This window comes from Eublepharis macularius, chromosome 6 (genome assembly GCF_028583425.1).
Source record: "Eublepharis macularius isolate TG4126 chromosome 6, MPM_Emac_v1.0, whole genome shotgun sequence".
Lineage (NCBI taxonomy): Eukaryota > Metazoa > Chordata > Lepidosauria > Squamata > Eublepharidae > Eublepharis > Eublepharis macularius.
In genome coordinates, this window is record NC_072795.1 from 113,297,961 (window position 1) to 113,313,034 (window position 15,074).

The 15,074-nt window shown below is 39.3% G+C and overlaps 1 protein-coding gene across 1 annotated transcript in view; it reads left to right on the forward strand.

Annotated features, from left to right (window-relative positions):
- Nucleotides 1-15,074, forward strand: part of CDH23 (cadherin related 23) — an 819,524-nt gene that overhangs the window by 586,212 nt on the left and 218,238 nt on the right. The window contains exon 23 of the mRNA XM_054983948.1: nt 7,358-7,465. Within this exon, the coding sequence (XP_054839923.1) occupies nt 7,358-7,465 (108 nt within the window). The remainder of the gene's footprint in view (nt 1-7,357; nt 7,466-15,074) is intronic.

Below are 15,074 nucleotides of genomic sequence, written 5' to 3' on the forward strand. Positions count from 1 at the left end.
AGGCTGCCTGCGCTGCCTGCCATGCCAACGGTGGCTGCTGGCCAAGGAGCATGTCGAGCTTGCAGCGGCATCATGGGTGGCAAAGCCAAAGGGCTGCCAGGCAAGGGGTGGGGAGGCGAGCAGGCCCGAATCATGGGAATGCTTCTAGGAGGCAGCCGCGCCCTGCATGATAATGTCACTTCCTGGAAGTGATGTCATTGTGTGGTCCCAGGAGTGTGCGCGCAGTGCCAGGGGCACCACGTCCTGCTGGAAGTTGCTCCAGGTGGTGGCAACCCACTGAGTTCCACCACCTTTTTCCTAGAAAAAAAGCCCTGCATAGTAGTAATGTCTATAGTCCCTATCTCTTTACTGATGCATCTCTTTGACACCACTTCCTTAAAGTACAGCCCTCCTATCTGAGTAAAAAGTCCTCTTGAATAATTCAGTTTTGCATCGTTTCCAGACAGCCAGGAGAGTGGGCGCTTTCCTGACCTCTTCAGGTAGGCTGTTCCATAAGAATGCATATGTACAGACAGCTGTTAATTTTGCCAGTGTGCAAAGTGGCACCTGCAGAAGTCCTCTTCAGATGAGTAAACCTGCTGTGGTAGAACATAGGGAGAGAGGCGGTCTGGTAGATACGCCAGACCAAGGCTGTGGGGAGCTTTGTATGTGATAGCCAGTACCTTGAATTGAGCCTGGTAACCCATAGAGTGACTGCAGAATGGGAGTAGTTTTCATGCACCTGCTATCTCCTGATAATAACCAAGCTGTTTAAGGAAAGGGCCCATCTTCCAAGCTAGACAGGCAGTAGAAAGAATTTTTTTTGCAGCTGCCTTAACTTACTTACTTATTTATGTATTTATTTATTTATTTTTCAGAGGTTTTTTTACTACCTCTCCCTTGAGATGAAGCCCAAAACAGTTTAGAACATTAAAAACACAATAAGTATTACATATTAAAAACTAAAAAAAAAATCACAATTAAGGTGTTCCCACAAGAATACAACCAATGGTAAAACAACCAGGGGGCAAAAACTCCATTATATATCATGGCTGGTTAGAGGTCTGCTAAAATAGCTCTGCTTTGCATGCCCCGTAGAACCTAGAAAAGTCCAGCAGGGCATGCATATCATCAGAAAGAGCATTCCACCAAAACTGAGCCCTCCACCTGGTAGAAGAGAAACAAGCCACTCAGGAGTCAGGCACCATCAATGAGCCGCAAGATGAAAAATGCAGACATCGTGGGAGATCATATTGGGAGAGGCAGTCCTTCAGGTATGATGGTCACAGACTGTGTAGGGCTTTAAAGGTTAAAGCCAGCACCTTGACTTTGATCTTGAAACCAATTTGAAGCCAGTGCAGCTGCCATAAAATAGGCTGCATATGGGCAGATTATGATGAATCAGTCAGGAGCTGACCAGTAGCAGTCTGGATGACCTGCTGTTTCTAGAACATCTTCAATGGCAGCCCTGCATAGAGCAAACTGTAGTAGTCTAACCTGGAAGTGACCATGACATGAATCAGTGTGGCCAGATTCGACTGAGACAGGTAGGGGGTCAGCTGCCAAGCGCAGTGATTGTAGAATGCTGACCATGCCACTGTGGATACCTACTAATCTAAAGAAAGCAAGGTATTGCACCAAACCTCCAGGCTCTTCATGGAACCCATTAAAAATAACTGTCCTCATTAAGAGCTGGTAGCTGCACCCCCTCCAGAGGCCTGATCCCAACCACATAGCTTTCTTCTAAGACTAATTCAGTTTCAGCCAGCTCCTTCTTAACCATCCAACCATGCCATCCAGGCATGGGCTAGGTCCAAGAAAGCCACCTTGGGCTGCTTATTTAGCATGAGAAAGAGCTGGAATTCATCAACGTATTGGTGGCACCCAGCACTTTACCTCCTGACAAGTTCCCCAGAGGGCCCATATAAATATTGATTAACATTGGGGACAAGATCACACCCTGCATAACACCCTGCGTAACACCACACACCAGTGACCGCTTGGGGGACCATTTGTCTCTAATTGCATCCCTAGAGGAATGAGAGAAACCGTGCTAAGATGGTACCTCAAACCCTGAGAAAGGACAGGCAGCTGACCAGGTTCAAATGATCAACTGTGTCAAAAGTGGCTGACACATCTAACAGTATCAGCAGTGCTGAACTGCCTCTATCTTATTGAAGGCAGAGGTTGTCAGCTAGGGCTATAAGTGCTTTCTCAGTCCCATAATTAGGCCTGAAGCCAGACTGGAAAGGGTCAAATGCAGAAGTCTCAGAAACTGCTTTCTTTTCCAAGAAATGGCAAAATAGATATTGGGTGGTAATTGAATAGGTTCTTTTTATCTAAGAAGAGTTTTTTCAATAAAGTTCTAACTATAGCCAAACAATCCTGAGTGAGGTACAAGTGATGGAGCACCTGATGGAGCACCAAGATTTCCCTCAAGGGGTCTCCCAACATGTCCCTGCAGGCTTTCACCAACCAGGAGGGGTGGAGTTCCAAGGAGCAAGTTGTTGATTTCATAGCAACCAAGACCCTGTCAACACCTGACAAAGAGAGCGAGTGGAAGTGGTCCAGAACTGGAATAGATGTTGACAACAAAGACTCCATAACACTTCTTAAATCAAAACTGGAGGCAAGGTCCTGATGGAGCACCAAGATTTTGTCCACAGAAAAGTTTTTGTCCACAGCTAAATGCCAATTCACTATCAATTTGGGATTCCACCCTTTGGGAAGTCAGTTGTTGAATCCCCATAAATAATTGTGCTGGCCATGAACTAGTTGATGCAGGCAGAGAAGTAAACTTCCTTTGCTGCTTTGCCCGCCACTTCATAGGCATTCTATTGGGCCCTATATTGTGTTCTCAAAGCCTTGTCACAAGATTGTTGCCCGGTTTGCTCTAGCCATCGGAGCAACCACTTCAGTTTTCTAAGCTTCATGGTAAATCAGGGAGCAGGAGAGGAATGAGGGCACAGAGGGCATCAAGGAGCAACTTGATCGATGGGCCCCCTGAAGACCTTCATTCCAGATCTCGGCAAGCACATTGAGAGAGCTGCTGCAGTCCCTGGGAAACCCCAAAGAGCATTCTGGAAACAATTGGAGACATAGGTCTCAGTGAACAAGCATACATCAGCTCTCCACCTTTGAGGAGGGGGGTCACAAACCTCAATCCTGCCTTCAAGAAGAAATTGCCATGACACTGCCTCATATTTGACTAATTTTTACAGATCCACGCCTGCACAAAAAGTGAAATCCAGCATATGATCATTTTTCTATGTGCGGGGCTGAAACTGTCTGGGAGAGTCTTAATGTCACTATGGCTGACATAAAATCTGAGGTAGCCTCGGATAAGGCAGTGTCTGCATGGATCCCCCAAGACCACTAGCTGTGGGGAACTCAACATCCAATCAGAGACAGTCTCAGCAAGCCTCCGCAGGATATTTACTGGTGTATTAGGTGGACTGTACACCAACAAGCTAGCCAGCCTCTCCCCAGCACCCCACATGAGGCCAATACACTCCTGAATGCACAGGCACTAAGCCAGTGCATTCCACCCTGCTGGAACATATCACACAGGACAGAGATCTTATTCTGTATGGATCTGGCATTGCGCAGCATCAAGGACGGAGAGAAGGGAATGCCAGATGTCCTCATATCATCATTCCTAAGGATGGGATGAAGATAAGAAAGGTTCCAAGCATACCCATATATCCAAACTTGTCTTTGAACTACACTCCTCCCACTGTCATACTTTCCAGCCCTACAAATCACTGGGATGCTGTGGCCACCCAGGCAGTTGTCAACAATAAGATGTAAAAACAGCAGGAAAAACTAGATGTACAAATAAGCAACATAAACCAGCCAACACTAGCCAATTAACGACACTAATAGGCTAATGATAACATAGATTAATCAAAAGGTCAATTACAAAATAGACTTAAAATAAAATAAGCCACCTGAAAGGAAATTTTAAAAAACACATTAATCACCTAGGAACCACCTAATAACTAGAATCACAGGCAGAAACCCACAGTGCAGAGCCCGTGCAAAAAGCCGGTGGACATAGGCTGATAATCAGGGCTTTTTTGGAGTCCTCATGGGCAAGGGTTACTCCTGAGCCTACACAGCTCTCTCCACTTCCCAGGCTAGCTGGGTGGGAAACTATCTGAAGTCTCTCTCCCTCTCTCTCTCTCTCTCCCCTCTCTCTCTGTCTCCCTCTCTCTCTTCAGACGGATATCATCAACTAAAGCTACTAGAGTCATCTCCATCCCATGGCCTGGCCTGAATCAGACTGAAAAGGGTCCAAAGTTCTAGAGTTATCTAAAAAGAGTTGGTCAGCTACTGCTCTCGTGATCATTTTGCCCAGAAAGGGCAGATTAGAGACTGGGAGATAATTGGCCATGTTATTTTTGCCTAGGGATTGTTTTTAAGTAGCAGATGGATGCCCATGCCACCTGGTTGAGTGGCATGCCACCTGGTTGAGTGGCATGGGAAGGGTGCCCTGAGTTAGTGACCAATTTATGATAGACCTCAAGGGCTTATTTATGTGGCCCCTACTTGATTTTATCAGCCAAGATGGGCAAGGATCCTGCACACAAGTAGCTGCTTTCACAAATGCCAGGATGCTGTCAATATCCATCACTGGAACTTGTTCAAAGTGGTCTATACTTGAACCAGATGCTGTAAGCATTTCTTCCATCTAGTCCATTACTTCACATAGATCTCAATCTAATCTTCCTCTTCATGAAAGAGGAATTGCTTTGAAACTGACTCAAATACCTAAAAAGAGGAAGAGAAACAGATTGCTGGATTTCAGGGAGAAATTTGGCAAAAAGAAATTAAGAGAATTCCACTTAACAATCCTACTTCCAAAGTAGATGGGAGGCATTCCTTTGTCAGTGCTATCATATGTGAGTTGCATAGAATGGATGCAAAGAAGAGCTGTTTAAGACCCAAAATACACAATGCTTATGAGGCAAGTCCGGTCATGGTTGCCTGACCTAACTTTTAGTCACACATACGAACAGAGGCACTCAACTTCAAAACGTTCCTTTGTTTCGTTTGGTGCAGGAGCTCTGTGAGGAGGGAGGAGAGGTTTTAGGCATCTGTCATGTGTCATTTTAAGGGGTGGAAGCGGCCACAGGACAAGAGGCTGTTTACTCCTTCCACAGGACATTAGATAGTCTTCAACCAGCCTCTGCCTTATCTATCAAATAGCACTATTTTCTAGCCATGCAAAGTGTTCCCACAAGTTACTCTTGTGTCTGAATCAAGGGCTGTATCATTTTCCTTTTCTAATTTTTTTGACTCAAACATTTTACTTTTGACAGTTTTCCTTGGTCCTGAAGTAAAATTATCTGAAAAATCTATCTTAGTTGAAATTATTTCACACCAATGTTTTCTCGCTATTGCTATCCTTGCCAATGACTTCACAACAAGTAACGTGATATGTAGATCTTTATGGAAAACACTGAATGCAGTTATTGAAGTGCTTTTAAAAAGCAATCACAGCAAATGGTCTTCATACATTACTTTTGTACAATTTAACCATGTTTATGTCCAGTAGCACCTTAAAGAACAACTAGATTTCCATGGTATGAGCTTCTGAGAGTCAGAATTCCATCAGATACAAGTAGGGAAAAAGGTTCCTGCCTTCCTCACATGAAAACCACATGCTAGGGGAATTATGTCACTGATTTTACTGCTCTACATGGAGTGGCAAAATCAGCAAAATAACTCCCCTCACATAATGGTTTTGTGCAGGAAAATGGCTTGGGGGGAGGCAAGTGTTTCCCCTTCCCTTGCAGCACTGTTCTGAGCTCATTTGAGCTCTGCTTTTTTAAAAAAAGAAACAGTTACCTGCAGCTGCCATGTGACTGCTCAGAGCCGCTTAAAATGAGTGCATGCCCATGCAGAAACAGATTGTCTAGAGCCACCCCTTAGTATGGGAACAAGCCAAATTGTCGGAGCCCATAAATTTGACCACATGCTGGTGTCTGTCTGGGAGTAGCACCAGTAGCACATTGGTCTTCTTGTTTATAATTAATAGGCACCTCACACCTATTTTTAATCCCCACTGGGGACATTGTATGATGCTGATTCTCTAACCCTAGATATTTTGGGTTTGGTTGTAGTTGCTCTAGTGGGAAGAAGACAAAGAAAGGGAGAGTGAAAAGGGAAAGAAGAGGTGGTATGCTGAAGGTTTGTGGTATCTGAAAGAGAGAAAAGAAGTGTTCATGTTATAGTCCACGCAGAACGAAGTTGTCAGCTGTGCTGGTTCACAAGAAAAATCCCCAAACCCACAGCACAATCCATACAATATCTTTTTATTAGGGTTAACTTAATGACACATGAGCAAGTTTTTGAGTTCTTTATAACTCTTCTTCAGGCTGGGCTTCATAACATAAATCTAGAAATGCTGGTGCACAGGGAGGGAATGTGTGTAATAGACTGCAGCCCAGTTATGGACTTTTTTAGCCATTCTTTTTCGGAAATGGGCTACCAATGGAGATAAAGAGAGCATTCCCTCCTGATTATTACAAGTGATGCAAAGAAGTACTGTTTCAGAGGATTTTTAAAAAATATTATTAAATGTGCTCTGGGATACAGCAGAATTTGGAGGAGGGGGGTTCTTTCAACCAATCAGTTAATGTAGCCATGTAGGTGTATTCTTAATTTCTAACTTTGGCATTTTATATTTGCATATATTTTGTAAGCTGCCTTGGAGGAGGATAGGTGGGAAATAAATATTTTAAATAAACAACATCACAGGTGCTGAGGCACACTGTCAAAAAAATGGTCAGGCATATGAGACATAAACTGAAATCTCACCAGCTTGGTCCAGGAACGGAAATAACGCACAACTGTTTTAAAGCTAACAGACCATATTTCAAATGCTTCCAGTGATTAGAATAGAGGAAGAATGTCTTAATCAGGTTTACTTAACAGATTGTGAACGATCCAGGAAACAAGAATGAAAGCAGTTCAAAGGGGGATGAGAAAGAAAGAATTAGTTGGATTTGTTGTTGGGTTTTTTTTTGGTGGCTCAGGCATTTGTAAACAGAGGTGTTTACATTGCTGTAAGGAGGTCTAAGCACAGATTTCTGACAGCTTCCCTGGAGAGCAGCCACTCCTCTTCCAGCATAAATAATGAAGAAGTATTGACATTGCTGAGTTGAGGAGGGGTCGTTGTGCAAAAATTCTGTGTGGTTTGTGACAGGGGTGTTATGAGGGACAAAAGGAAGAGAGCCTTGTCAGATACTGTCATCAGGCTCCTGTCTGGCATTCATAACATAAACAAAAAACAGTCTCTTCTAGGCTTGCAGGTGAGGAATGCTGGCTCAAATGTTGAAAAGCCTGAGCTTATAACTGTGATTGTTTTCAGGTAAACATCACTTTGCTGGACATTAATGATAATTATCCTGTATGGAAAGATGAACCCTACTTCATTAACCTCGTGGAGATGACCCCTCCCAATTCTGATGTCACCACGGTATGTGTTCTCTGTTCTTTTTCTTCTGAAGCACAAAACCTCTAGTTGAATTTTACTCTCCCCTCTTTTCTTGAGTACCCTTTTTACAAATGGGTATAACTAAAGAATTAATGCAATGCAGTTCGAGCAGGAATCTGTAGATTTATTTGCCTTACATTACAAAATACAGATATTTGTAAACATGATTTGGAATCAGGTAGCAAAGGAAAGATTAAGCAACATCCTGCCCCATCCCCCAAGTTAAGGTTGTATATAGTATAGTCTGGAACACTATTATGCTAATAATTGATTCCAGACTTTCCCATAAATGACCCGTTCAAATGGTCATTCATTTCACATTCCAGTGCTGATCTTCAATTTGAAGAATGGTAACTGTTGTAAACCAGAGCCCAAATACAAGCCTTGGCTTTCCCAATGTGAAAAGGGCATACATTGCTGTATTCATTTTCTTTTTTTAAAAGAATTTTATTTAAAAGAAAAGAAAATGTAGTAAAGTAAGTGCATTGTATAAAGGTTATGCAGATTCTAAATTAGACATTAAATTAAAACTTATACAATCTTATACAAACAATAGGTATATAAATAGTACAGTTATAATAGTTTTGGGAGTAAAGCAAGTAATACATTTAAGCTTCTTTGACCTGATAAACAAAACATTGCATATTTGACTTCCCTAACCCTAGATACATAACATTTCTCCTTCTCTGTCCTTCCCTCTAAGCTTCTATATCAATTAGTTTTAAAATGTATACATTAATGTAAAATTCTTGAATTTCATGTATAAGTACTGAAACACAGGTCTAGGAAATGGAATAGGACACTTGTGGAGTACCGTGTGCTAGCGAAACCAGATAGAGGCCGTATTCTGTACAGTAGAAGCAAGAATTATGTAAACATTTTTATTGATTTAAGAACCAAAAAACTTCCTCAACTGGCAAAAAAGTCTAGCTTCTTCTTGCTAAAAACCCTTCAGAGGATGATTTGCATAACTTTGCATTCTGGATTATTAGACTTCAAATACATTTTAAATATATATATATCAATTAGTTTTGCCTAAGTAATCAAAGAGAGCCTTCCATTTTTTCCAGAACTCAGTTATCAGTCTATTATATAAGTAGGTAGTGGGGGGACTTCCGGCTTGGGATTAATGACAGTCTGAAGGAGCCCAAGTCTGGGCTGTCTGAGGCACTGGGTTTTTTTGGAAAGCGAGGCGCCTGAACGCCTGCTGCCAACCCAATTTCAGGGAGAAGTTGGGCTTGAACGTTTCGCAACCCCGAGAGAGTGTGATCTTGGTGGGGGGGGGGTTCTGAATCAAGGATTCTCCCCACCACCTTGAGGTCCCCTCGGAGAAGGGCGAGCTAACAACTCTGCAGTACCTCAGGAGTCATTTAATTGGCACAAGATCGTCAGAAACCAAGCTTCAGTAACAGCTTTGACCAAATATAAGTGAATGAAACAGCACAGACAACCTGCAGAAATGTCGAAAGGTAAAGATCATTATCGGACTTTATAGATTAAATGACAGTAAAAAGACCAAGATAAAAAAAGTTAAAGGGACAGAATCTAATAGAACAAACATCAAGGATTAATTATTGAGTAAAATTGTGAACGCTTTTGAAGTTTTAAGTACAAAAAAACGGAAAAGAAATATTGTTTATGCATACCTGTGGTTAGAAGTGAGATAAGCAGTGTGAGAGAAGAGCTGGGCTGGAGGAAACATCGCGAGACAGGAAGTAAGCAGGGGAGCAGAGAAGCTGCTGCCTAGAGAGGACAGCAGAGGGCAGGAAGAAAGAAGATTGACTAGAAGAAAGAAGACCCGGAAGCAAAACAAAGGAACTACTGGAAAAGCTACAAGGACTTCGGGAACAGGAAGTATGCCATTTTAAGTGAGGTATGAAGTAATCAAAGAGAAGAGTTTAAGAAACCATAGAGAAAAAACGCCCGACATTTTGGATTTAAAAGGAACTATTTTAAAATTGTTAAAAAAGACATTTAAATATACTGAAAGGAGAGAAGGGCTATAGAAGTCAAAACGGATTTAAGAAAGAGAGCAGACACGTGGGGAGGCGCGAAGCAGAGCCCCACGATGGCTGGAAAAAAAGCGGAAAGAGAGTGGCAAGCTCAAGTGGATGCATCGATTGAAGGATTAGAGAAAAGAGTGGTGGAGAATCACAAAGAATTGTTGCAAAAAATGCAGGAAATGCTTTCAAAAGACTTAAAAGATATGAAAGAGGCTATTAAGGCGGAGGTAAAAGATGTTATCAAGGAAGAGGTAGCGGGATTGGCAAAAAATATAGATGCAATAAAAGGAGAACTGCAAGCAACTAATAAAAAAGTGGAGGAGGTTGAGCAAAAGACTAAGGATCTTGCAACGGATATAAAATAGGAAAATCAAGGGATACAAGGAAGAATGGTGTTGATGGAATGTAAGGCAATGGAAAGGCAATTAAGATTTCGCAACATTCAAGAATCAGAAGCACAATCTGCACAAGAACAAATGAGAGAAATTCTGGCAGAATTTGTAGATAAAGAGCCAGAAGAAATATCAATAAATATGGATCTCGCATATTGAATTAATTCAGCTTATGCACAACGTAAGAAAATACCAAGAGATATTATTGTCCAACTAGTAACAAAGAGAATGAAAGAAGAAATTATCAAAAGGCATTTTGAAAAGCCCTTAACACTGGATGGAAACAGAATTCAGATTATTAAAGAAATGCCAAAAGGTATTCTCCAGGAGAGGAAAAAATACAGAGAATTGACCCAGAAATTAAGAGGAAAGGATATCAGGTATAGATGGAAACTACCAGAAGGATTGAGTTTTTACTATAAAGCTTTAAGAGTTATCATCAAAACAAGAGAGCAGATGGAAAAAAAAATTGAGGAAAATGCAGAAGATTTTTCCAGAACATTAACACAATGGAATACAAATTAATATCGTGGAATGTAAATGGACTAAACTCACCCCAAAAGAGAAAAACAATTTTTCATTGGCTAAAAAAACAAAATTGTAATATAATTTGTCTACAAGATACTCATATTAAAGATCAAGATATTAAATACCTAAAAAATAAACAATTAGGAAAAGAATATATAACATCGTCTAAGCAAAAGAAAAAAGGAGTAGTGATTTATATTAAAGAGACTATAGATTCTAAATTAATTTTTCAAGATCAGAATGGAAGATATGTGGCTGTGGAAATTAATGTAAATGTTAAAAAAAATCGATAATAGGTCTTTATGCACCTAATGGTGCAAAAGACCAATTTTATAGAGAAATAATGGACAAACTGGATCAGGACTCATATGAACAGATGATAATGGTAGGAGACTTTAATGCTGTTGTGGACTTACAGATGGACAGGAAGATCAAAGGAGGCAACAAGAAATTTGGAAAGTTGCCAAAAGTATTTTTTGACATGGTCCAGCAAGAACAACTTGAGGATGTATGGAGAAAAGAAAATCCTAAAGCCAAAGACTTTACATACTACTCCGCGAGGCACTTATCATTTTCAAGAATTGATATGATCTGGACATCAAAAGAGCTGGCTTTAAATACAAAAAAAGTGGAAATTCTGCCAAGGGTGAGTTCATATCATAATCCAATATTATGGAAAGCAACAATGGGTCGGAGAAGGTTAAGATGAAGAATAAATGAAGATCTACTACAAAATCAGGACAATTTGAATTATTTGAAAGTGGAAACAAAGCAATTTTTTCAAATAAACAACAGTAATGAAGTTTCAATCCAGATGGTATGGGATATATATAAGTCAGTAATAAGAGGAAATTTAATTTTTTAAAATAATAAGGACAAGAAAAGAAAGCAACAGAAATGGCAAGAAATTCGAGACATTGTACCAAAAAGAACAGGAGTTAAAGAAAAAACCCGGGAAAAAATCAATAAGACAGGAAATCAAAATACTGCAAGAGCAAGTAAGAGCCATCAGCAACAAGGAATTGGAATGGAAGTTAAAGGTATTAAAGCAGAAGTCCTTTGAAGGTGCAAACAAACCAGGAAAGTACCTAGCCTGGCAACTGAAGAAGAAAAAAGAGCAGAAAATTATTAGCAAGATAATTGAGGAAGGAAAGGAATTGAAGGATCATCAAGCAATTAAATGGGCCTTCTATAAATATTATGCGAAACTATTCCAAAGTAAGGCAGTGAATTTGGAAGAAATAGATTGATATTTCCAAAAAATAGACCTACCAAAAATATCAGAAGAAATTAAACAGAGACTGAATACTCCAGTAACAGAGGAAGAAATTTTACAAGCAATAGAAGTAGCAAAGATTGGAAAAGCACCAGGTCCGGACAGGATCACAGCTAAATTCTACAAAGTAATGAAGGAAGACCTTGTACCAATATTAAAAAATATAATGAATGATACACTTCAAGGAAAAGGACTTCCAGATACATGGAATGAAGCAAGAATTGCTTTGATCCCAAAAGAATTACTAGACTTGACATATGTGAAAAATTATAGACCAATTTCGCTTATAAATAATGACTATAAAATAATGGCAAGAATACTAGCAGACAGACATGGCATTTATAACCACTCTCAGGTTGTCTTTTAGTTGTCTGTTTGGTAGGAATCCAGCCTGGTCCTCTCCTATAAAGTCCATTAGCCAGTGGTTATAAATGCCATTGAATATTTTGACAAGCGACCAGATAAAGAAGTTGGCCTTTTCTTTGCAGATGCAGAGAAGGCCTTTGACAACTTGAACTGGGACTTTCTGTTCACATTAATGGAAAAGATGGACCTAGGTAAAGAATTTATAGAAGCAGTAAAAACAATATATAAGGAACAAAGAGCGACAATCTGTGTCAACGACGACCTGACAGAGAAGTTTGAAATAAGAAAAGGTACAAGACAAGGATGTCCACTATCACCGTTGTTATTTGTGATGGTCCTAGAAATATTACTAAGGCAGATCAGAGAAGATGATAATATAAAAGGAATAAAAATAAAGGGATCTTCTTATAAGTTAAGAGCGTTTGCAGATGATGTGATGTTTATAGCAGAAGATCCACTACAAACTTTGCCAAGATTACTTGATAAAATTAAGGAATTTGGAGATTTGGCAGGCTTTTATATAAACAAAAAGAAGTCAAAAATAATAACCAAGAATATGACCAAGAAGAAGCAACAGGAACTGAGTGAATTAACAAACTGTGACGTGGTACACAAGACTAAATATTTGGGAATAGAGCTGACAGCTAAAAATATGGATTTATTTAAGAACCATTATGAAAAGCTCTGGACACAAATTGAAAGAGATGATAAAATGGAATAAATTAAACTTATCGTGATTCGGTCGGATTGCCACAGTCAAAATGAATGTGTTGCCTAGGATTATGTTCCTAATGCAAACAATACCAATTATAAAAGACAAAAAACAAATTGAAAAATGGCAGAAGAAGATACGGAATTTGTGTGGGCAGGAAAGAAACCAAGAGTAAAGATGAAAGTACTTTGTGATGCTAAGGAAAGAGGTGGAATGCAGTTACCTGATCTTCGACTTTACCACGAAGCGATATGTCTAGTCTGGTTAAAAGAATGGGTGTTGTTAACCAATCATAAATTACTAACTTTGGAAGGTTATAATAAACTATTTGGATGGCATGCATATATGTGGTATGATAAGTATAAAATGGATGCAATTGAGAAGAAATTTACTGTTGACTTGGCTAAAATACAAAAGAATTATAGATCAGAAGAAACCACTGTGGATTATACCAGCTGAGGTGATCAACCCAAACCTAGAATACAAAGGAAGAGAATGGCTTACCTTCAAGGACCTAACAGAAGTAGCAGATAAGGAGGTGAAACTCAAACCAAATGAGGAGTTGCCATTCAAATATGGTTGGTTACAATATAGACAAATTAAAGACTTATTTGACTCAGACCAAAGAAAGACAGGTTTTAGAACCAAGAATTCAGAATTTGAAGAACTATTGTTGGGAGATAATAGTAAAGCAATTTCTAAAATGTACAAATTGTTATTGAAGTGGTTTACAGAAGATGAAACAGTCAAGGTACAAATGGTAAAGTGGGCTATAAATTGTAATAATGAAATAACGATGGAAGCATGGGAACAACTACGGAAAAATACCTTAAAAATATCAACATGTACCAGTATTAGAGAGAATGGCTATAAAATGTTATACAGATGGTATTTAACACCAAAAAAATTAGCCATAGCCAATAAACAGCTATCTAACAAGTGTTGGAAATGTAAGGAGCATGAAGGTTCTCTATTTCATATGTGGTGGACTTGTCGTAAGGCTAGAGACTTTTGGACCAAAATATGTGCTGAGATGTCTTTGATACTTCGCTATAATCTTGCTAGAAATCCAGAAATGTTGTTACTATCTTTGCGTTTGGAAGAAGTTGACAGAAATGATAAGATATTGTTATATTACATGATAACAGCAGCTAGAATAATATATGCTCAGTACTGGAAGAGAGAAGAGATACCTGAAATTGAAGAATGGACAAGGAAATTGTTGTACATGGCTGAAATGGACAAACTAACAAGAAACTTGAAGGATCAAGATCCAAAAGCATTTTTGGAACATTGGAAAAAGTTGAAAAAATATATGGAAAAGAAATGGGATGTTAAGGGACAATTATGGTCTTTTGAGGGGTTTTAATGATACTAAGTAAGATAAGATATAGTTAAAATCTTTACTAATAACAAGATAAGAACAATTTTAGTATAGAAATAATGTGTTACTAATAACGGGGGGTTGGAGTGCTGTTGGAAGTCAACATCGAAAAGGAGGGGAAGGGAGGGGGTGGGGAAATATATTCATGGGAATTGAAATGGATTATATTTGTATCTTAATTTGACTATATATTGACCCATCCAATAAAAATTTATTATAATATTATATAAATAGTAGTCAATTTGGCCATTGAGGCATATTCGTGAATCTTATCTCTCCACTCTGGGAGACCAGGACAAGCATCGGTTTTCCATTTTCCTGCAAATAGTACTCTTGCTGCCGTCACCATATAATGGAAGAGATCTCCTTGTTCTTTTCTCACATTAGTTGGTAAAATATTTAAGAGCATGCTTTTCAGATTTAATTCAAATCTGAGTTTGAGGATCTTTTGCATCTCTTCATGTATTTTTATCCAGTATTTTTGTGATTCCTTACAAGTCCACCACATGTGGTAAAATGTTGCATGCATATTCTGACATTTCCAACAAGTCCACTGTAACCCTTACTAATCATCATATATTTGGGAGTAGTGTACCATCTAAAGAACATTTTATACCAATTTTCTCTCAATAACTTGCAGCTTGTAAATTTTATGTCCTTAGTTCATAAGTTTTCCCATAAGTCCGTTGGAATAGTTTCCTCGAAATTTTGCATCCATTTTATCATACAAGTTTTGACTTGCACCATTTCTGTATGGTATTGCAGTAGTATTTTATAAATCTTCCCCATAAGATGTGACAAGCCTCCAGATATGAATAATTCATATTGTGTTTTTGCTCTCAGCCTGCTGCCTTCTTTGAGAATTTGATCCTTCAATCTTGATACTATTTGGTGGTAGGTCAGCCAAGGGATGTTTTTGCCTTGGGCCTG